Genomic DNA, 23,445 nt, shown 5'->3' on the forward strand with positions numbered 1-23,445 from the left:
CCCAGTTGCACCGAACCACATCTGTGCTTGAATCAACTATTTAACAAAAAAATAGAAATGCAAGAAATATTTAAAATATATTGGATATGCAAGTAACAAAATAAAAATAATGGAAATGCAATTAACCTTACAAATAAATTGGAAGTGCAAGACATATGAAGAAATAATTGGAAATGTAATAAATATTAACAACATATTAAAAATGCAAGAAATATGAAGAAACAATTGGAAATGCAAGAAATATTAACAACATATTGAAAATGTAAGAAATATTAACAAAATATTTAAAATGCAAGAAATATTAACAAAATATTGAAAATGCAATAAATATTAAGAACATATATATATTAGGACATTAAACTTAATAAAACAAAAATTACAAAATACTTACCTCGTTAGTACGATTTTCCCCACTTTTATACAAGTTCATCGCTTTTGTCAAGGCATCTCTCCATTTTGCCATCTCTTTGTTGAGAAGTTTCCACCTACTCGACAATGTCATTTCCGTACGAGGCGACTCCAGAATTTTTTCACAAAATTCGGCATGAATTTTTTTTCCACATACGGAAAAATTTCATCTCATTGCCTGTCACGGGACAATAACAAACTCGGAGTCAAGCCTCACACAAAGAAACATCTTCCATGGTGCTCCACGCCCCTCCGGTTTCGATAAAAGAAGCCATAAAAATAAGAAATAAAAATACAAGGTGAAAGAAATGAAAATGTTGAGTGAAGAGTGAATAAAATGTTGAGTAATAGTAGAAGTATAATAAAATGTATGAGAATTTGTGTTGAAAGTGAAGGATATTTATAGGTATTTATAGGAAAAAAAATCAGAATTTTAAAGTATTTTTTAGTATTTTTTTTCATAATTTTATTGCTAAAAAATTGCCACCGTTGGATGAAGGTGTAGAAGCAAATCGGATGGCGCGTGCCACGTGGCTTCCAGCTTGTTGTTAGTGCGTCGCGCTAACGTCGTGCATTGCATGCGCCAACGGTAAAAAAATTTGACTCGCGTGCGCCGACGTCACCACCCTCGTTTTGGACCTCGGGCAAAACTCGCCTTGCCAGCCCGGGTTGGTGGGTCCCACACCTCCCGGGCTGTCACCTGAACGCAATTTTTTCCCCAGACTGGGCTGGACTCCCTCGCTGAAGCTGCTCTAAAGTCAAATGGGTGGAGTTGCTCTAAGACCTCAAAAATATTATGTTATATTCTTCTCAATATTTTAATTTAACTTTGAAGAATGAGTCATGTTCTTCCCTGCCTCCTTTGTATGAAATTAATGATGACATTGATGTCTAAACTCCAGAAGTTGACATTCTGCTCTGCCACCTACTTTAGAAGACAAAATTTTCTTTACATCTTTCAAAGAAATACTTTAACAGTCAAAAATTTGAATGCTTGGATCTGAAGAAACCCCATTGACTGGAACTTAGGCATGGAAGTCCACTTGGGCAAATCGGCTTTCAACACGATGAGCGAAGCCTCCATATGAACAAAGGTTGACATTTTTAGTTATCCTTTGAGGATTTGAACCGCGGTTTTTTTTTTTGAAAAAAAAAAAAAAAGCATATGTGAAGAACTGAATTGATATTGATTTGAGTTCCTCAAGGATTTGCTTCAGCTTTATACAAGAAAGCAGGAAACCAGAAAGAGAATCACTAACTGGTTGACTATTAAACACTAATTATCAGATATCATCACAATCAATCAATAAAATAAAATAAAGAATTATACAAATAAATTAGTTAATTGAGTTGAGGATGACAAAACCATACTAATATTTAAAACAGCCTGCCTGAATGATAAGGTGCTTATTAAAAAAAGAGTATAAATAAATAATAAAAAGAACGCTTCATGATTGAGATTGAGAAGATTGGAGTTGCGCACCTCACAGTAGTCAAATTTGTTAAAAATATTGCTTGCATAGGGAGGAAATGTCATTTGCAGAGGTTTCTTTGAATGGAGCTTTCACTTGCACTGTAAATATAAAGAAGGCATGTACTAGTTCAGAGTGTCTTGGAACCAAATGGCTCATTAGCAATAGGTACAAATCCAATAGCAACCCCAACAACAAGTAGAGTGCATCATTATACAAACCATGCATATCTTAGATAAAATCATTATCTTATTTCTTTCTTTTCTTGATTTAACGTGAAAAGATTTGTATTTGCGGAAGAAACGTGGCTACACATGCATATCTGTAGGAAAATCTATGCGCAACAGCAGCAGCATTGCACATTATCATCAAATGGCTCAGCAGTTTCCCCATAATCAGGAGCTTCGTCGTCCTCCAACCTTAAAACGTTATAAGCATACCAAATGCTCATCAAAACATACAGAACAAGATTAGCTGCAGCCAATGCAGCCAAGGTCCAATAATATTGATCCAAACGACTCTTGTTTAGAGTCTCTTCAAACCAACTGGGTTTCCCTCCCCTTCCACTCATCTCACCCACTAGATAAACTGACAAGACACTGCCCATAATCCCCACTCCAAAAAGAGCAATAGCAAATAGAACCATGTACCGAGCCATGGATGGAGGGACCTGATCAATGAAGAACCAACCAATGCTATTGTCTGCAATCCCATCAAGGCCTCCGAGGAGAAGAAACTGTGGAAGCAACCAAAAGATGCTCATGGGAATTGTTTCCTCAGGCTTGTCAATTAGACCGTGTCTCTTAACCACGCCTAACCTTCTTGTCTCCACTTTTGCAGCTGTGATACAACATAGAATTGCAAATATCATTGACACAGCAATTCCAATTGGGGGGCCATACCTTGTTAGTCCTCCAATTTGGAAGTAGCTTTTGGCAAATTGTTGTTTGGCACGGTCATAGAACCATAGAAGGATTGGAAGAGGAACCTTTATGCGTCCAACTTTTCGATTCATGTGGGTTGCTTGCTCGATAAAGTAGGTATTTCCAATAGAAGATACAACACCCATTAGGATAAAGGTTGTGCATATGGGAATCATGCATAGGATGCTTTTGGTTTCTTCCACTTCTGTGACTCTGCAAAGCCTCCACCTATTATTTTGTTGTTGCTCTAGAGTTTGGGTGGCTAATATAATCGCAGCCTTGTCTAGACACCTAAATTTCATATACATAAAAAAAAGTGTCGGGTTTTTCTCTTAACAATCAAAGAAAATATGTTGCAAGGGTTGCACTCTTTTATGTGCATGTGCGCATGTGTTGTGTCATATCTAAAATAGAAGAGTCAAAACCTGAGGCGATGAGTATGAGATATCTGATAACCATCATCACGTTTTTCATAGAGATGAGAGGCATCTCTCGGGCATCTTCTGAATATTTTGGAGGCAGAGGCCACAAACACCCTAAACAGAGTAGTGAGAGGGCTGCCTTGTGCTCTATGAGTGTGATATGAACACGAACCAGTCAAGAAAATAAGTGTTGCTACCAAGGTACATATGGCTGGGATGCCATACCTAATTAACCAAGGCTTTATATAATAAATAGCAAAAACTCCGGCTATAGGGATGAGGATCACCATCAAGAAGCTCAGGAAAAAGTGACAGGGCATGCTGTCGTCAAGGTCTGATTGTGAGTCCATAAACTGCTCAGCAATGAATGCCCCTAATGAGGTTAAGTGACCAGACATTCCCACAGCTATTAGAGCTACTGCTGTATAAAAGAGGATTTTTTGTCCTTGGCCTATGCACTCCGGCTCATATGCACTGCAAGTGCCTGTTGCCCCAGCAAGAGCTGGTGGTGTTGACATTGACAAAAAACCCAAGCCCTGCAGTCGAAAATGATTAATATGGTACTGAATGACAGTGATCTATTGACTGGAAGAAATTAACTTACAGCACTGTAGGCAAAACTGGAGACCAAGACCATCCAATAGTTACCCATGAAAGCATCCACAAGAAATTGCAAGCCCACTGGTAGTACGGCTACAATGCCCCAGTACAAATTGACAATTGCAGCAGCATGTGTGAAATTGAGCTTCCATACCTCAGTTAAGTATACCATGGTCATCCACATTGCATACGCAGCGAGGACATCCGCCCATGTCAGCACTACGTACAGTTTAGGAGCAGAAGCAAAAGAATTAAAGAAAATGCTATGCATGATGGAAGATTAGATAAAGAAAAGTCAAACATATAACAAGTAATGGCTCGAAGGGTAGCTATGTCTAGTTACCAGTGATCTTCACCAAAGTTAACATTTCTAACATCTCACTTTGTGAGGAGGACTGAGGAGGAACAGTTGGGGAGGAAGAAAGAAAGAACAGCAGCCTAACAGAGTTTTGCCAATGGAAGAATTTAGTTCACAGAACTTGCACAGTTAGAAGGTTTTTTCCTTTTTAAATAAAGAAGAATAGACCTGTCCAGTGTAGCAAACAAATAATTTATGTTGCATTCCTCTTAATAATCTAATTTAGCAGAAGTTTAATTAATAAACATCTAAGTCATGTTCTTCCCTGCCGCGTGAGGATATTGATGTCTAAACTCCACACGTTGACATTCTGCTCTGCCACCAATTTTAGAAGACAAATATTTTCGTATTTTCAGTCCCTTGGTTTCTGACTTTTTATAAAATAAAAAGTTGAAGACAAATATTTTAGTTAATTGAGTTGAGTATGATACTACGAAGCTCGTATTTAAAACAGCCCTGCCTCTATGATTGGTTCAGGTGCTTATTTAAAAATAAAAACGAGTATAAATAAATAATTAAAAGAATTCTTCATGATTGAGATTGTGAAGATTGGAGTTGTACCTCACAATAGTCAAAATTGTTAAAAATAGTGCTTGCATTTCATTATCTGGTAACAGATTTCATACACTGCTGACGAATACATTATCTGCGGATCAATGACACCCAGCAGCACATACCATTCTGCAATTGACTTCATACACCACTTATCTGCTCATGCTGATAATCATATTTGTACAACAAATCATCAAATCGCTCATTAGTTTCCTCATCCCCTGGTAGCGGCCCGGTGTTTCCTTGTCTTCTGAACATCAGTCCACTTGCACACCAAGTGAACATCGATCAAGTACCTGCTAGTCAACTCTTTCACTAATAAACCCTTGAAAATACCAGCACAGCTCATATCACCGATTCTATTTATGGCTCCAAGGAGAAGATGTGTGTAAGAACCCAGAACAGACTCATGCGGATGGCCTCATGGATCTTGTCAATCATACCGTGTTCATAACCATATCTAGCTTCCCGAGGATCAGCTTGTAGAGCAATAACACAACTTACTACTGAAAGTACAAATGATGTTCCAACTGGGGGAGTTACCTTTCTTGATCTTGATTTGCCACAAACAATCAGAAATTAGGGGATTAAATCATGTGGCAAACCCCAATTCTGCCTCCTGATAGACCAACTGGACGAGGGACATTCAAAGTAGATGGACAACCTTGCAGTGCACATGGTTGCATGCTTAAGTTAAGAGACCAAAAATTTCGCAATTTGCTCATCTGCAAAGTAGAGAGAGGTTTTGTCACTTTGCACCGTATGGCTTCAGTTCAAGAAAAATAAAAATAAATCCTATGGCTATTAGAACCAGAACCACGTAGAAGAGGATTTTCTGTTTGTTACCTACGCATTCAGTCTCATATACACTCAGGTGCCTGTGGCTTTAGAAAGTACTGGCGGTATTGACATTGACAAAAATCCCAAACCCCTGCATGAGAAGAGTTTTGGTCCCCTGGTGTGAGAAGTCACAAATTTAAGGCAAATTATTTCAAATCTTAATTATTAAAGGAAACTAAAAAGAATTATAAATTAGACAATGTTGGACAAATCTTACTGCAAGTTTTATTCCTGTGTGAATTGTGCAAGCATGTGCATGGTTAGTGTGATTATTACTAATTCTTTTGAGCAGTACACTTTGTGTAGAATGTCTACCTAAGCGATAATGCAGAATATCATGCAAGTAAGAACAAAGAAAATGGCATGGAAAAGTATACATCAACTTTACAAACTAACATCAAGAGAAGATCTCAGAGGCAAATAAGGTAAAATGCAGGTCAAGCGAAGAAGCGGATCACAGTGTCTCAAAATGCGTCTACATACCAGCAATTTGCAAATGCGTTGTTGACGTACCTGTCTGCAATCACTGGCCCTGACTTCTGCAGATTAAACTCTAAACAATGAGATGAGTGTAACGACGGTACCAACAAACAAACGAAAGCACTGCTGATTAGAGTAACATGGAATCTAAAAGTGCTTACAAATGAGACTAAGCTAATTGAAAGCCTTCAATCATGTGAATGATGCAAACTTCTCATTGTTGACATTCCTCCACTCCATACCAACTTTCTTTCAAGGTAACTCCTCTCTTAGCATGTAATTACATAAGAAAATACCAGGTAAAGGAGACAATGTGCCATAATGACAATATGCCCAGAAACGCAAAACATAGTACCAATACAGTGTTTGATATTACAGAGCCTCCTTCTTAATCACAAAACTGAAACTGCACCAGAAGAACAAGAGCTCTCCCAAACCTCAACACCTTCAACTTCTTCTCTTATCACAAAGAGCCTATCTCCGCCGCCTTCGATTTTCTGTATAACCCCTCTCTCAGAATCCTCAACTTTATCCACAAAATTCCTCCTATACCACCCCTCACAAACCCCATTTTCTATTGCCACCCAGTTTTCTGCTTTTCCCACTCTCGACCAAACCTCCAACCCACCTTCCCTCCCAACAAACACTTGCTTTCTGTAACAGCGAATTACACTACTGCTATGGCCAACCGGCCGATCGCCGCTTGTGTTCCTCATGCTCGGGTTCTTGTCTTGTAAATAAACCCACGGATCATCGCCTAGTTTACGCAAGTCTGCCACTGCCAAATCCCCAGACTTTGAACACACCTTGAACAGGGTCGACTCTTCGACGTCGGCATCCACGTCAGCGAATGAGTCCCCGAACCTACTGCTCCGGCCCGAACCCGGCTCGATCGCTTCCCAAACCATCTCATTCGCCCTCGGGTCCCAAATTCGGATATACCCCGAGTACCCAAACGCGCCGCTCGTGACCGAGCTCCCAACTACCATGCTCGTCTCTGGAAGCCACCTCAGCTTTCCAACGGCTAGGTTCTTCGCCGAGCTCCCCGGCTGCCGGCTTAGCTCCGACACAATCTTCAGCGTGGATTTGTCGATCAAGAGTATGCAATTCTCTCGGTGCGGGCAATCGAACGACGCGAAGACCGAGCCCGGCGAGTCGGCAATGGCGGTGACTCGGGCCTTGAAGATTCTCGGATCGTTCGGGTCGGTCCAGTGGATCGACCCGAGGTTTCGCACGCCGGAGAAGTCGTAGAAGTAAAGCCCCGCAGATGATTCGGATCCTACGGCGGCGATGTCAGGATACACTCGACAAATCGAGGTTATGTCCTCCAAATGCGTTCGAATCGTTCCGGAATGGCTCAGATTCCAATCGTAGCTCGACAGCTGGCCGCCATGGGCAATCCAGACGGAGCCATCGTCGCCGGTGGCGATCGCTGAGGGGCAGCCATCGGAGGCTGGTTGGACGGTGGTGACGATGGAGGCGTCGATACCGGAGAAAGGAGGCGGCGACATAGCCGACTTGAGCTGCGACTCGATGCCGTAGTAGAGTGCTTCATCGGCAAGCTCTTGCTTGGAGAATCGGCGAGCCGTTGAAGGCAGACCGTTCGATCGGAGAAGAGACAGGATGACGGAGAAGATCTCCGGGTCCCGGTCTATGAAAACCGGGTTCGGGTCGTCGGTGGAGCGGTTCGATAGGGCGGCTAAGAGAGAGTCGGGTCCGCCGGCCTGCATCGTTGACAAGGTGGTTTCGAAGAACTTGCCGCCGACGTTGAGCTTGATGCGGTCTTCGGTGCAGGGCACAAGGGCAGGATGGGAATTTCCATTGTCCATGTTAATGGAAAAACGAAGGCCGCGTGAGGTTGAAGATGTTTTTACGGTCTTCAACTTCACCGGGACTTGGAAGCTGAGAGGCAAGCAGGAGATGGGGAAACTGACGACAGTTTGACGCTTATCTTGACACAATTACCCTTCTTCCATCATGAAATTAGTCAATGCTTGCCGGCTTTTGTAGTTCGGTGCAAACTGAACATAAAGCCCTTTTTGGTCATTTCGTTTTCCGGGTCTGGGTTCTGGACTTTGGATTGGGCCAACCAACAAGGAAGCCCAAACATGAGAAACCAACCTTTTGATCAATAAGGCTATGGTCCACGTAGCTTTTGATTGGGCTGTATATAGAATATACGGTCCAGTGTACAAAAATATACAAATGAGACGTACGTATTTACTTATGCGTGGCCTTTTGTTTTTTTTTTTTGGTCGAAGAAAGATGATGATTCATTACTAAAGAAAGCTCCAAAAGGGAGACCAGTACAATTAGTAATAAAACAGCCCATGCAAACACAAACGCATGAAACCAAAGATACCATGCCACAAACTAAACTGATCAAGATGAAAAAGAATATGACAGACAGTCCAAATGCAAGGACATCAAAAACGATATCTAGACCAGTCGCAACCCACTTAGAGCATCTCCAGTGCAAAGCCCAGCCCGGAGGAAAGGCAGCCAGAGGGAGCCCGAGGCAGCTCCAGCGCAGGGCCCGTAGCCCGATTTGGTGGTGGGTCCCACGAGCCCGAGGAAGCCCACAGGCAAGTCTTGCCCGGGCTGAAGCCCGAGTTGGCTGACATCAGCGCTGACGTCACGCTGACGTCAGTGCACTGTAAAACAGATTTTTTTTTGCTAAAAAATTCTGAAAAATTCTAATTTTTTTTTTTAAATACCAAAAAATTCTGTATTTTTTCCCTATAAATACCTAACCATTTTATTCACTTTCTACACCAAATCTTCATAAAAACTCATCTCCTTCCAATATTTTTCACTTTCCACACCAAATTTTGTACTACAAAATTTCATATATTTCAGTTCTGTTGTTTTTGGATTTTGGAAACTTAAAATTACATACCATTTATCGAATTATATTGATCTGACAAGAGTACAATTGGTTGTGCATTATGGCATTAAGATTAAAGGGACGGTAACATCATCACATCACATGCACGTTGATGATCCCCCACACACGTACAATCAGATTAATCAATCTGTAGAGCCCCTCCCTGACCTACGTAGTTAAAAATATACTTTTGTTGTGTTTGAAGAGATCGGCGAATGAGAGAGCTGGCTAGCGAGCTGCTCATTAGACTAGGGTAAAAGGCAAAGCAATAGTCACCGCCGGAAAATTGCTTTTATATATATATATATATATATATATATATGGAAATGCACCTAACTGGTTCGGAATCTAATGCTAGCTAGTAGCTACTAATTATTAAGAGCATCCACAATGGGCTCCTTAAACCATCTTCTTAGACAAATTTTAGGGAGGAATCGTAAAAATGTAACTCCAACCACACTCCCTATCCACCTCCTAAAATAGGGAGTTCTCTAGGAGCTCTTAAATCTGAGGAGAGAGAAATGACTTCTAGTAGTTCCCTATAATTTAATGCTGCTTTATTTAATGAGTATTTCAAACATTTAGTTAATGCTAACTATTTTTTATTTTATTTTATAATAGAGATTGACCAATTAAAAAAGAATTAAAGCATTTATTATTCTTCAAATTATGGAGTATGATTGGAGTTGAAATTTTTTAGAGAACTCCTAAAATAGCTTTCTTATATTTTTAGCCAAATTTTAGTTAAGAAATAAAGAGCATCATTGTGGATGCTCTAACCAAACCTTAATAATTTAACGGTACTTCCTCGAAATTATTGCATACCCCTACTTTAATAAATTAATTGAGTATGCAGACGCACCAATCTTATCATGCATGGTGGGGTCGGGTCCCCATGAATTTATGCATTTACTACGTTTGAATTATGCATATGCAACTACCCAAGGTTTCCACTACATTTTCCAATTAAATGAGTCAAAGGCGTCAAAGGCTTAGCTAGCTAGCTTGGGCTGATGCTTCACATGCATATGATATGGCTATGCATGTGAAATTTAAGGCTAGTACGCAGAGATTTGTGGGCAAGGTTCCAGCAGCCATGGCACGCCAGATTGGACAAAAGATTAGTTGCAATAGGGATAGCATTGTTTTACTATTCTTAATTAATAATATTATATCATATAAAAGCGTTATTGTCATATTGTTATTGACCGGAATAGCAGAATAATAATATCATGTTTCATGGAAGTCTTTCTTGAGAGGTCTAAAATATAAGGGGAATCCTAGCACTTCTCTATCTCTTTTAGACTTTCTCCTTTTAACAGCGTGTTATTTTTTACACTTAAAACAATGTCATTAATATATTATACAAGCTAACTTTTATTTTCCAAGTTTACCCTTATTAAATGCATTCAATTTATCCAAAAAAAATTCACAACTTTCTTACCATATATATATTTTAATGACAATTTTTTTTATTTAAGAAAATGTCTCCTTTTTAAAAAAAGAGGAAGTTTTTTTTAACGTCAAGTTTAGATTTTTTTTTTATATAAAAAATGACATTTCTTCTTTTTTTAAAAAGCACAAATTTTCTTTAAAAAAAATAATGAAAGTTAAAAAAAAATTAATAATATGGTAAGAAAGTTGTGAAATTTGTTTGGATAAATTGAATACATTTAATAAAGGTAAACTTGGAAAGCAAAAGTTAGTTTGTATAATATATTAATGATATTGTTTTAAGTGTAAGTAAAATATGAAGAAAGTGTAAAGGAGAAAGTTAAAAAGAAGGTTGTTCGCATTCTCAAAATATAATAAGTATGAGTTATACACCCTGTCATACCACGTCTTCTCATCCAATTGGGGGACAAAATGGAGGTGGCAAAATTTATGAGTATAATAAGGGGCCCTATATATGCTGCTTTGGTCATGACTCATGATTCATGAAATGAAGGTTGGAAAGGGACCACCGGCCCAAACCCAAAAAATGGAGGCTTTTAATTAAGAAAAAAATGTTAGTTGAGCTATATATATATATATATCTTCTTTTTTCTAGAAAAAGAAACATTATTCATTCTCATCGGCCTTTAACAGAACTTATAATTTTAAGGCCTAAATTAATTTGTTTATTAATGTTGAGTCGTTCTGTGGTAAGGATGTTATATATTATGAACCATAGATGGAAATTTTTATATTAGCTATAAGATTCATTTGAATAGTAACTTCACTTAAATTTAATAAAATGATATTGTGATTAATATAAAGGTCTACATAAAGTCCATATATGGCACCTTTATTATAGAATTTCACTAAAAATATTTTCTCACCACTTTAAACCGAGAGATTATTGTGTGACAGTATCACCACGTCAGGTGATAATATTCTCACTCAAATTTTGTCATGTGTCATTTTTAAAGAAAATTTAAACTTTTTATACAGTTGGACTTTGACATCCAATTTTATCCTTAGAATAAAAATAAAAATAATTTAAAAATTATAATTATAAATAATATATATATATAATAATAATAAAAAGAAAAAAAGAAGAAGAAGAAGACTGCCCGACCCAAATGGCAATTCCTCTTTGCCGCTTCCGTCTCTGTTTCTATTCCTCCCTCTATCTCTCTCACATTCAAATTTAACCTTTTCTTCCTTAACATCAGCATCGTAATCCAGATCTCAATCCTTCAATTTCTTCATATGGGTTGTTTTCATCTTCCTCAAAATTAAAAGAAAAAAACATTTTGAAAAACTAAAAGATTGTACAACAACCACCGCCCACCAGTGCACTATCTCCCTAGTCGCCGACTCGCCGCCCACCACGATTTTTTCAATTACATGAACAGGTGGCATTTGCAAACAAGATATGTTGGTGGGAAATGGACCGCATGTCCAATTGAACCCCAATCAGCTTATGGGTGAATCCATAGTCAACTTCTATTCCTTGTTTTCTAAAGAGAGAGATAGATGGAGGAAAGAAGACAAACAAAGAGGAAGAGAAAAAGAGGGAGGTGGTGGTGGTGCGAGGGGATGCAGTGCTGGGTTCGGGTGGGCCGTAGTTTACCCTCTTTTTTTTTTCTTTTTCTTTTTTCTTTTTTTTCTTTTTTACATTTTTAATGCTTTAAAAGGTTCTATAAATACAAAATAAAGAGTTAACTATGTTTATGCATATGTATGTATCAAGTGTCAAGAATGATGGTGAGTGTACACATTAAATTAAAGTGGTGAACAAAAATGTATTCTTAATGTAATGTGAAGATGCAAAAGATTGAAGATGAGAAAATACTAAAATAATTTATCCATATTATAACTAACTATATATTGAGAGATTTTTTAAATAATTTTATTTGAGGGACACTCTTAGGGTACCTTATGATTTTTTTTTCAATGATCCAAACCATTTATTTTTTAGGTCTTCATTCATAGATCATCCTTATAAAAAAAATAGACAATTCGAAAACTGTTTAGACATCTAATAGTGTTCTACAAAATCAATGAATACAGTACTTCAAGAAAGTACTAAAATTTCAATAATTTAATTGAACGATCAAGCCATATCGGATTCAAGTTATTTTTTGCATAGATAATCTTCGAATGAATATCTATAAAATTGAAATACAATGTATGATGGGCCCTACAAGGGTGTCCCTCTAATAATTTGAGGGATACATCAACTAAAGCTCACTATATATATATATATATATATACTTCTATTGAGGGATCCCTCAAATAATTTTATTTGATGGACGTCATTTAGGGACCTTTACAATAAAAAATTCAAAGATCAAAACCATCTATTTTTCACATCTTCATTTAGATATCATCCTTGCAAAAAAATCATACAAATATCATTAAGACATCTAATTCAGACCAACAAAATTAATGAATCCGGTGCTTAAAAAAGCACTTGAATTTCAATAATTTAATTGAGTAATCAAATAATATCATATTCAAGTGATTTTTTGTAGAGATGATCTTTGAATGAAGATCTACAAAATAAACGTTTTGATTAGTAATATACAATGTGGAGTGGATTTTACAAGGAATGTCCTTCAAATAAACTTATTTGATGAATCTCTCAATAAAAACTTTTCGTATATACACAGAAAATTCTCAAATTTTTTTGGAGAGAAGAACTGAGCCTCATTCACATTTGCAGAACTAATGTTAGTTAAATTGCTGTTCCACCAATATAATAAATTGGTACTAGAAAAATGTCAGGAATAAACTTTTCTGATTTAGGCAGGTGTTTATTATTTGTTCTTTTGTTTTCAAAACAATCCCATTAAAACATAAAACAGTCACCTAAACCATGTTAGCCCCCACCACCACCACCACCAGTCTGTAACAAAAAATATTTTGCAAATATCAAAATTAACACATATACATTAATTAGTACTAATTAACAAACATTTTATTATTAATGTTTTGAGCATATTGGAAAACAATAGAGAATTTGATCATCAATCTCATGGGGTAATTAAACTAATAAACTTGATATCCCCATTCTTAATTAGGCCTTTGGCTTTTCCTTTTCCTTTTCCTTTTCCTTTTCTTTGTTGGGTGATGAAACTCTGCCATCTGTCCCTGCCATCATAGCATACTTGTCCTTCCTGGTCAAATTGGTGCACTCAAAACCTAAAGTCCCAGCCAAAACCCTCTGAATATAATTTGCAACTTCAATGGCAGATTTCCCTCCTCTGCAAGTGAGCTCTGCAGGCAGCTGGTTCAAGAAGGTGATCTCATAAGTAGGCATAGGGTTCATGAACACAAAGTAAGGGTCCAGCAATTTGTGCCCTCTAACTGTCGTCCCATAAAACACACTTTGCTTTGTGTTAATGGCAACAGGCACAATTCTGTCAGTAAGCTCTGCAAACAGGGCGCTAAACCTCAGCAGAAATGGCTCTCTGCAAGTGGTGCCTTCAGGGCAAATCACCAAGTCTCCTTCCTCCAGCAAACGCTTGATATTTGCAGCATCTTTCTCTCTCTCCCTCGACAGAGCCACGGCCTTGATCGGAGAAATCAGTTCAGTGAATTTGCTTATGCTATATGTGACACAGCTGATTTTTCTTCCTAATGCAACTGCTGTGACAACGGGGTCTAAAACCGTACGATGGTTGCAAATGAATAGGACCCCGCTTTGACCTTTCTTGGGGGCAGGGGGAGGGTTGCCCTTAACAATTAGGTTAATTCCGAGGAGTTTATAGTTGTATCTTGCAATTCTCTCAGGCAATGGGATGTTTGTGTAGACTCTGAGGAGGGAGAGAAGAATACCAATTGGCATCCAAAGAAAGGTCAATAGGGCAACTATGGGGGTAGGTCTTTGGACCAATCTGCCCTCATGAAATATGATTGGGCTTAGAAGCTTGTTTCTTGGCAATGGCTCGCATTTGGTTCTTGGGATCATGTACCCTTCCTGCGAAAACGACAAGTCAAAAAGAGAGTCATGGGGTTAACATGAGAAGAACTTCTTTAAGTCAAATTGTTATCAAACAGAATTTTGTTAGAACTCAAAAAATGCCAAAGTCATGACCAAACATGACCAAATGATCTATACTTCCTTTAAAATATTACTTAATTTGTATATATATATATATAACTTGTGGTGCAAAGAAAGTTTGGTTTGTGCAAAGTCACAAGGGTTAATTGGGATTGAATAAAGAAAGTGGGTTGGTGCATGAAGAGTGTATGGGGGTGTCAGTGTCAAGCATTGTAAAATAAATGTGGTTAAAAAAAATAAAGTATGGAAACTGAAAAGCATGAGCCAAAAAGAGGTTATGATTCTTGTTAAAATGGTTCCAGTAAAATGCATGTGTAGCAGCTGATATCATATTGTTGCCATTAAGGCTCTCACCAAACTTGTAATAAATCTTAGATGAATGGCAGTGTCCTTTCTAATGGTTAGCCATTTATGTTCAGCTGAGAAACAGCTCACAAGTTTCACCCTTAAATGGCCACAATCCAAAAACAGAAAATTTTAAAAAATAAATAAATAAAACCCAGAAGAAAAAAAGAAAGAGTGAGAGAGGTGAATTATGCATGATGAAATGAACATACCTTGCAAAGGGACATGAAATCATGATCAGTCTCTCTATCTCCCAGGCCTAAATCAGGCAAGTTTTTACCAAACTCCTTGAGAATGGCCTCTCTTTTGAGCTCTCCAACAAGAACACCTGGTGTTTTCACAAACCCAGTTGCCCTCCCAGATTTTGACACCTCCAATTCAGTGCCGAGAACCTTATCAGCACCCAAGAGGTTTTTGACAAAAGGCTCAACCAAAATTCTGGGATTGGCTGTGACTATGTAACGCTTGCCAAATGAATTGAAAACTCTCCAAGTCTCTGGATGAACATCTTCAGCATAAAACTTGGGTAGCACAGACCTTGCCACCATCTCAATGTCCTTCATTTTAAGGCCAGAAAGTGTAATGAAGATGAAGGTTTTGATTGCTATGGTCTCTGATAAAAACAAGTAGGTGAAATAGACGAACGGGACGGATGCTAACAGAACTAGGCCTCTTAGAAGACTGCCGGCTTCAATTGCAACAAGCATGTAATAAGGGAAGGCAGTGCGTGACACAAGGAGTGTGCCATCAAGGTCTGCTGCCACGGTTTGGCTTGATCTTCCCTCGGTGCTACATCTAGAAATTGGCTCGAAACGGTGTTGTGCCCCCATGGCCACCAGAGAGAGAGAGAGAGAGATGGCTAGGTGGGTTGAATGAATGTTTTGTGGGGTGAGCTTAGTGAGGAGGAGAGTTATGTTATGAAGAGCGTAGGAGATGGGGTTTTAAAAGGAGGGAGAGAAAGATGGCCATGTTGTGTTGAAGTTGAAGTTTACTGTTTTTTTTTTTTTGCCATGAAAATATTATGTGGTTGGGAGAAAATATTATGAAATTGACTTTGGGTTTTTTGATTAAATCAAAAGATTATAAAGAGATACTTTTTTTACGTGTAAATTAGGGCGGTTGTTGTGAGTAGTTGGAGGTCGATGCCAACACCAACATTACATTCAATTAGCCTACTTTTTTAGTTTTTAGGCGCCGGCCGCCTTGTAGCTCATTAAAGCTCGGCTTATGACTCACTTTTGTGGTAATTAAGTATGGCTATTTTTTGAATTCTTATTAATTCCATCACCCAGAACTAAAAAGTAATTAAATCCTTTAAACACAAAGTTTAGATTGATTAATTCCTGTCAAGTTGTCAATTCGATCACCAGAAGTAAGTCGAATGTGTTATATCAGAAGACTGTGTAATTCGTAGAAGTGACAAGGTAGGTTTAGAGTCAGAAAACACAATTAGCATATTGCAACATATGATTATGTTACTTGTACTTTGGTACTCTCCTCGTGAGTGAATGCTGGCTCCCTTACACCCAAGGGTCCACCAATTCAGCAGGAAAAAAATGATTGAATGAATTTTCATTTTTTGTTTTTAAGTTGTTATGAATACGGCGATAATATATATATATATATATATTCTCTTATCATATACCATATATGTTATATTAACGGACTAGATAGACTCTTATTTGAATGTGGGTAGATGTAGGTGCAAAAACAGTCGCAATCTTTTTAATATAACTAAAAAGCTTGGTTGCATTAGTATATAGATGCATGAAACTGTGGACTTGTAGAATATCATGAGTTTCCATGTGGTAGATATAAACATTAACCAACCTCATCTTCCTCCAAAAAAAAAATCTGTCAATCACTCTCTCTCTCTCTCAAGAAACAGATTACTTGAAAGCAATGATAGCCCATATAATTGATTTCCATAAACGGTTGCGGACTTTATTGTTGAGGTTAGTAAGAGTCTTTGGCTCTCCAGACTTCCAACATTAAATATATAACCGGCTGGCTGCTGGCTGCTGGCTACTGCCAACAAACTGTCTGCATGAGAACCTGTAATCATACTTTTAGTTCTTTTAAATTTTATTTTATTTTTTAAAAAATGAAGAAGAAAATGGTGGCATGCATTATCCATTTTTACTCGTCGAAACACGTTTTTAATCTTGTCTCTTCTTGTTGGCATAACAAGAAGAATTCAACGCAAGGCATAACAAGAAGAAAATGGTGACCTTCATAAGTAAGTTCATATTCACCGCAAGGCACGAAATGCATTGTTCTAGGCCCAATTTTCTCTTTGAAAGGTAAAAATTTATTGGAAATACCCACCTTCCAGTTCTGTAATTGGGACAACAGATCAAAGTTTGAACACAAAGATTAAACTATGAATATATATATATATATATATCTATATCTATATGTGTATGTGATTGAAAAAAATCAACAGCTAATAAGAATTAATGTCGGCACAAAGATTGATTTCCATATATAGTATGTCTGTGTTATTATTATATATATCAGAATATTCACTAATAATATCCTTAATTACATGAAGATTTCCTTTTTCAAACCCTTGTGAATCAAGTAAATGTTCTAAGAGAGCATGGGTCATTGTTTTAGTTTTTTTTGGGTCGATGGGTTATTGTTTTAGTTGGGTTACCAATAGCCCAGAATACAAGAAAAGTAAAAACTAATCAAAATTTGTTAGACCAAAAGAGATTTTATATAACTCTAACTACGAGACAAAAGGCAAATAAAAAAGTTCATGCATAAGTGACCAGTCTTAGCTAGTTCACCATCGTGGATCATCTACATTTAGGGTTAACCTGCATATTTAATTTCTTCTTCAAATTATATGGTTGGGTTGTTGTGTGAAAACACTGTAAAATCTTGTCGTTGATGGATTACACAACAATCACACACAAGCTACGCAAAGATAAAGCACACATGAAACTCCACAAAGTCCACAAAGAACAGGAGAATTTATAAAGATTCAACGTTGTGCCTACAGTTTCTTTGATAATCCCCAAGAAATTCACTAGTATGAAAGAACCCATTTGGTTACAATGAAAAACCTCATTTGATCTCTTACAAATCCTTGCTCTCTCTTCTCTCACCCTTGGCTCAAATCCAATTTGATGTCTTAGCTTTATCACTTTTTTAATAACCTAATGCTAAAGTGCCTATTTATATGTCATAAGGCTTTAGTACAATTATATAAAGAATATGAAACTTAAAAGACTTCAAAATTAGGAGAAAATATGTCCAGATTCGCCAAGAATACGTGCCGGATTTGGGCCACCTGCTCAAGCACCACTCGAGCACCTATGTCTACTCGAGTTTGAGTTCTGCAGCTTGAGCGGCAGAGCTCAGTCAAAACTACTACAGTTCTTTTGATCGTTTGTTTCCTTCATGCATTCCTTATCTTTAAGTGAGCCAACATCAACACGGGAATCCGATGGACTCACAGAAACAATTTTTCAGAATATAAAAATATATTGCACATTTATGTCCTTTCTATACATATATTGCAAGGAATTTCATAGTGTGTTGTCCATGTTTTCTATAAATCACTCCAACCTATACTTGAAACTGAATATAATTATTAATCGTTAATTGATGTGAGTGGAATCATATATCTTCATCATTTTATATTATCATACACGTAGCATTCTATATATTTCACAACATTTCGTAATTCTATTTATATAAACGCGCACGTAGCATTTTATATGTCTCGTCAGATTTCAAGGGCCCATGCCGTAATAAATTGCATGAGCTCAAATATGAACTCCTAGGGAAGAAAGTATCAGAAGTAGCGACCTTGCATAACTAAAAGGGGGGTGCAAAATTTTGTCTTGTAGCCTTTTCTGCAAGATAATTTATGAATGCATCGGTGTCTACATAGTGAGGTCCACATCTCGCGTTTCATGAAGAATTAATATATATATATATATGTTACTTAAAAACATATCACTATGGAGACTCTAAGGCCACATGCTATTCCCCTCTGCCCTCACCTAATTAGTCGATTGTTTTAATGGCCGACCACTTGAGTTAGACGTTTCAACACATCTCGTCTGGCACTCTTTTCACTTGTCGTGAAATGGACACCTAGGCTAACTTGTTCCTTTATACATATATATATATATATATATATATATAAAATAGCTATTTAATTTGATTTTCTGTTTTCCACATCGACCATCTAAATGTGTCTTAATTAGATAGCAACGGGAGCAAAATGGATCCATATCATTTTGGAATCGTCCATTAAGCAAGTATCAGTCTTAGTCATCGATTAATTGTTACCACATTATGGATAATTAAGCACCGGTCCAAGTTTGGTACACAACAAAAGGCAAGTCGTCTGCCTATGATCTCTAGATCCGATTTCTTTTTCTGGGGTAGGGCCTAATGTAGTTTCTCTTTTTCCTTTCTATTTGAACTCTAGAACTATTCCAATTCCTATGATCTCTACATCCTAAGTTGGAATAATTCCAATGCCTATTTGAATAATTACTTAAAAGAAAGTGACATAGTCTTATAATTTGTTTCAGAGTCAAAGCTGCATTAAGTGGAGATGTGGCAGCCACTCCACTTAGCACTCAAGTTCGATTTTATTCTTCGTACGTTAAAGTAGTTTTGAATATGTTATGTCTTGCGTTAAGTTATTACATGAACGTATTATTTTAGTTGTGTGGTTAGTTGATCTTTGTGTATTATTAACTTTTTTAAAATCTTGTGGCGTTGGGTTCAATATGTCATCATTATTTATATAGGGTGCTGCTATTTGTACAACCTTTACTAACCACCTCTTTAATACAGATGAGTCTCACATACACTGGTAGGGTTCACTTTTATTAGAGAGGTAGTCAGTAAAGTGACCAATAAAAGTGATACAAATAACATTATTGTTTCTAGAGCAATTGCCATTGTGGTTTCGTACATGTCTTTGGTTCGTCGTTGTTAAGCATAATTTTCTTGTATCGGTTCAAGAAGGTTAGTCCAAAACAACATTTATATATAATAAGATTGGCTTCGTCAATATTTAATATGATTATCAACCTTTATTAAGGATCGGTTCAAGAATGTCAGTCTTTCTTTTTTCTTTTTTCTTTTTGAGAAATTCTAAGATTACATTCATAATTCAGCCAAAAAAACCACTAGCCACAAAGGGCCAATACAAACTAGCCACAAAAGGATCATTACAATAATGAAGCAGTTTAATATTAAAATTAAGACAATTGAATGCGCCTCCACTAATGATCATGCATGATCGAAAAAACTCTAGCATAGACATCCTAACTAAGATTGCAAACTTAGAATATATATATATTATAAAAAAAGATAAAGCTTGAAAAAAAAAACAAGTCATAACAATACAAATAAAACTCTCGCAAATGAGATATGAAAAGCTCTCACAAAAGGATAGGTGAAAACTATACAAAGAACCTAAATAATCTATGCAACTTATTCCAAACATAAAGAAACCGCAAAAAGACACATGAAGTGATTAATTTATATGTGTGTTAACTCCAAGAAAATGGCACATGATCTTATAATTTATCTCATGTGATTTTTTTATTTTTTTTTTTTATGGATCCTAAATTTGTGCATATTTCACTAAAATGTAACATATATCTCTAATGAAGAATATAAAGAAAAATCGGCAACAAAACATTTTGCAATTAGACTATTATTTTTTTGATGTGATAGTTTGGAACACATGTGAGTTGTACTCTCTTCCTTAACTTGTTAACCATCATTTTTTTATACTTGCCTCCTCATCTAGAAGTAGGAATTTTTACTTTTTTGTTAATCACGGTTTTACATGTGCGTAGAGATTTATCATCTTGTGTTTTTTATGAATTATTTTTGCGTGTATCAAATTGTGATTTGTATGAAGTAGAAATGTCTCCTTTTAAGGAAGGAAGGAAACAATGTCTTTTCCTGATATCTTTGAATTAGGGATCCTTTATAACACCAAAAGAAAAAAAAAAATAGCTATTTGCCCAAAAAAAAAAAGGAAAAATAAAATACAAATTTATAAATAAAAACCAATCGATTCAATAAATGGAAATTGTATTCATACATTAAACAAACCCCCTCAAAATTTTGCATCAGCCCAAGGGTTCAAGCCTAAGGAATTGGAATGGGCTAGCCCGTATCAGAATAATAAGTGGCCCAAATATTTTTAGGTAACAATGGGCAAACATCTTTAAGAGGTTCAGATGGATTATGGTGGCCCAAATAATCAAGGGCAGCATGGTTTGCATTGGTAGGACGTTTTCTTATGGTTTTGCATTGAAGCGAGGCCCAAACAAGTTAAATTGGGTATAACCAGTCTAATAGCGTTTATCTTTCAATACTCGTACACGTCTCAAGTTCGAATCCCTTCATTTCATTCGATAAAAATATAGATTGGAAGTAGTAAAGGGGAGGAGGGAGGTTTTCTTCCATCTTCTCTAATATTAATTTGAATTTCTAACACATAGTATTGATACACTTCAATGTACAGACAACAAATGAGTAACCCAATAATGTTAAAAGAATCCACTACGCAGTTTTCCGGTTGACATGCTTAAGAATCTTTTTTATGTTCCCAAATTCTCAAGGTGATCTCCATATGGGTCTTAGTGTCTGCCACAATGTATTGCTGCCAGAAAAATTTAGAAAGTAGGCAAATGATAGTGGGAAGACAATGAAAAACAAGGCTTTAAATTTGCATTTCAATTCCTAAAAAGCAAAAACTGCTTAATTTGCAAGCAAATGCAAAGGTATATTACTAGTTATGTGAGATAATAAATATAAAAAAAGGCCAACAATGTATATTAAGTTAAACACTTTTTTTTTATGCGCAGAAGAATATAAAGGACATTGTCAGACATGTAAAACCTAGCCAAGCAAAATATTAGGTTTGCATGGCCAAACTGAAAGCCAATGGAAAAAGGGAAAAGTGGAAGGATAGAGTTTCTCACGTGTAAAGGCAAAGAAAAGTGCTTTTTTTAAAATTCCTTTTCTTTCTCCTTTCGTGACCAGATGCAGAAGACTTTCAACGTTAGCCATATGCCACATTGAAGTTCCATATTTTACTAGCAAGGCTGTGGGAAATTTGGAAAAGACTTTGCAAGCCGCTCTACAGCTTTACGACTCAACTTTTTCCTCTTATATATTTCACGTGTGGAGACATTCTGAGTGCCTAATCTTCCAGTGAAAGATCCACTCATGTTTCATGGAATCTGCAGGTCAAAAAGATCATTACAAATTGGACGGCTCCTGTTCCTTGATGAGACAAATCGATTTCACTCATTGTTTTGCTATTCTCAAATCACATGGCGGAGGGTGATTGGATGGGAATAGCAAAACAGTGTTATTTCTGTGACATGCAAGTCCTTCTCGTAATGAAAGGTTCCATTAACCAAAGTGAAACTTTAATTATAGTGGTATTTCTATAAACAACCAAGAACAGGGTATTGTGATTACGACTTTTACAATTTTGAGGGAACATAAATTGTATGACCTTTCTTTTCTCCTTTAAGAGGTAGGTCTTGCGATTAATTCACGACTAGGTATGTATCATTTGAAAAGGAAGATCACTAACTCATTGAGTAGCGTACAGATCATGGGTTAGTTAGTTGACTTAATTCTAGTAATACACCTACTAATAATAATGTAGCTACCACTAACTCTAAAATTCTTAAGAATAGTGCATAACCGAGTAGGCCTATTCCTATCTACTCATTGCAAAATGATTTTAGGTTAAATGTTCCAATTTTGGTTAACCCTAAAAGCGTCTTGTAAGCGAAAAATAAAATAAAAAGTTGAGAAACCGATCAAAATATATATTAACTGTAAATGAAATTCCGACATTTTGCAATATTAAATTTTGAATCTCTTTTAACGTTAAAAGAGAAATATTATTAAAGTAATAGTTGGTTAATATAATTTACGCATATTAAATTGCTAAAACATAGCATTGTTTCAAACCCATCCAAAAATAAAAGCAAAACCACATCAGCCTTCAATTTGCAGGCCCTAGTAGGACTAGTAAGAGAGGTATACTAGTCCTTCACTTCCAGAATCCTGAAGAAATGATCTTGTGTCCCCACACTCATATGAGTGGGACCCACTATACTGGTTGTGACCTTAGGGGATTTGTGCTCCCGGAGCACCAGATTCCTCCTCCACTTGTACACCTACTCAAGTACTGAATACAACACCACGTGGGGGGATCCGACTGCGTTGACGTGGCAGCACAGGAGAGGTGGAGAGGGGCACAGGGTCGAGGTGGAGGAGGGTGTGTAAGAAGAGGATGGTTTGTTGGGCAGCTGTCTTTTGTCTTAGGAAGGGGAGCACGTGACCAGCACGAGGGTCCCCCTCGAATGTCTGTCTTCGACCCGTCCAAACAATTAATTGAACTCTCTCTCTACATAACTTGACGTCTCTTAGCTCATCACTTAATCCATTGACGCTTCCATACATAAATGTTTGACAACCATATATATGATTCTTGTGTTGTGGATCCCAAATTTCCCCTTTAAATTCCGTTATATTACGTATCATATCAAATATTAACTCTATACAAATACTGTAAAATTCACGCAGCATCAACAGTAGCATATTAATTTTAGTGATGTTTAGTACTGTTAAAAAGATTTTAAT

General features: G+C 36.9%; 3 protein-coding genes across 5 annotated transcripts; all 3 read right to left on the bottom strand.

Annotated features, from left to right (window-relative positions):
• Positions 1–1,954: 1,954 nt before the first annotated feature.
• Positions 1,955–4,883, bottom strand: LOC148921080 (protein NRT1/ PTR FAMILY 5.5-like). Its single transcript, XM_089054351.1, has 5 exons — positions 4,745–4,883; positions 4,169–4,263; positions 3,830–4,044; positions 3,229–3,761; positions 1,955–3,094 (listed from the first exon to the last, which is right to left on the bottom strand). The coding sequence occupies exons 1-5, from the start codon at positions 4,780–4,782 to the stop codon at positions 2,215–2,217; spliced, it is 1,761 nt and encodes a 586-aa protein (XP_088910477.1). The 5' UTR covers positions 4,783–4,883; the 3' UTR covers positions 1,955–2,214.
• Positions 4,758–7,884, bottom strand: LOC103338091 (BTB/POZ domain-containing protein). 3 transcript variants are annotated; one of them, XM_089054361.1, is made up of 4 exons: positions 6,217–7,884; positions 6,059–6,114; positions 5,582–5,666; positions 4,758–5,460 (listed from the first exon to the last, which is right to left on the bottom strand). In XM_089054361.1, exon 1 carries the CDS (start codon positions 7,882–7,884, stop codon positions 6,448–6,450), a length of 1,437 nt encoding a protein of 478 aa, XP_088910487.1. In that variant the 3' UTR covers positions 4,758–5,460; positions 5,582–5,666; positions 6,059–6,114; positions 6,217–6,447. The 3 variants fall into 3 exon arrangements, with proteins under 3 accessions (XP_088910487.1, XP_088910489.1, XP_088910490.1); XM_089054363.1 differs by having other exon boundaries at positions 5,582–5,690; XM_089054364.1 differs by having other exon boundaries at positions 5,582–5,690; positions 6,089–7,884.
• Positions 7,885–13,328: 5,444 nt separating this feature from the next.
• On the bottom strand, positions 13,329–15,837 carry GPAT6 (glycerol-3-phosphate acyltransferase 6). The gene is made up of 2 exons (XM_008241269.2): positions 14,994–15,837; positions 13,329–14,352 (listed from the first exon to the last, which is right to left on the bottom strand). Exons 1-2 carry the CDS (start codon positions 15,609–15,611, stop codon positions 13,450–13,452), a joined length of 1,521 nt encoding a protein of 506 aa, XP_008239491.2. The 5' UTR covers positions 15,612–15,837; the 3' UTR covers positions 13,329–13,449.
• Between the last annotated feature and the right edge of the window lie 7,608 nt (positions 15,838–23,445).

The sequence above is a fragment of the Prunus mume genome, linkage group LG1 (genome assembly GCF_029339155.1).
Source record: "Prunus mume cultivar Tortuosa linkage group LG1, ASM2933915v1, whole genome shotgun sequence".
Lineage (NCBI taxonomy): Eukaryota > Viridiplantae > Streptophyta > Magnoliopsida > Rosales > Rosaceae > Prunus > Prunus mume.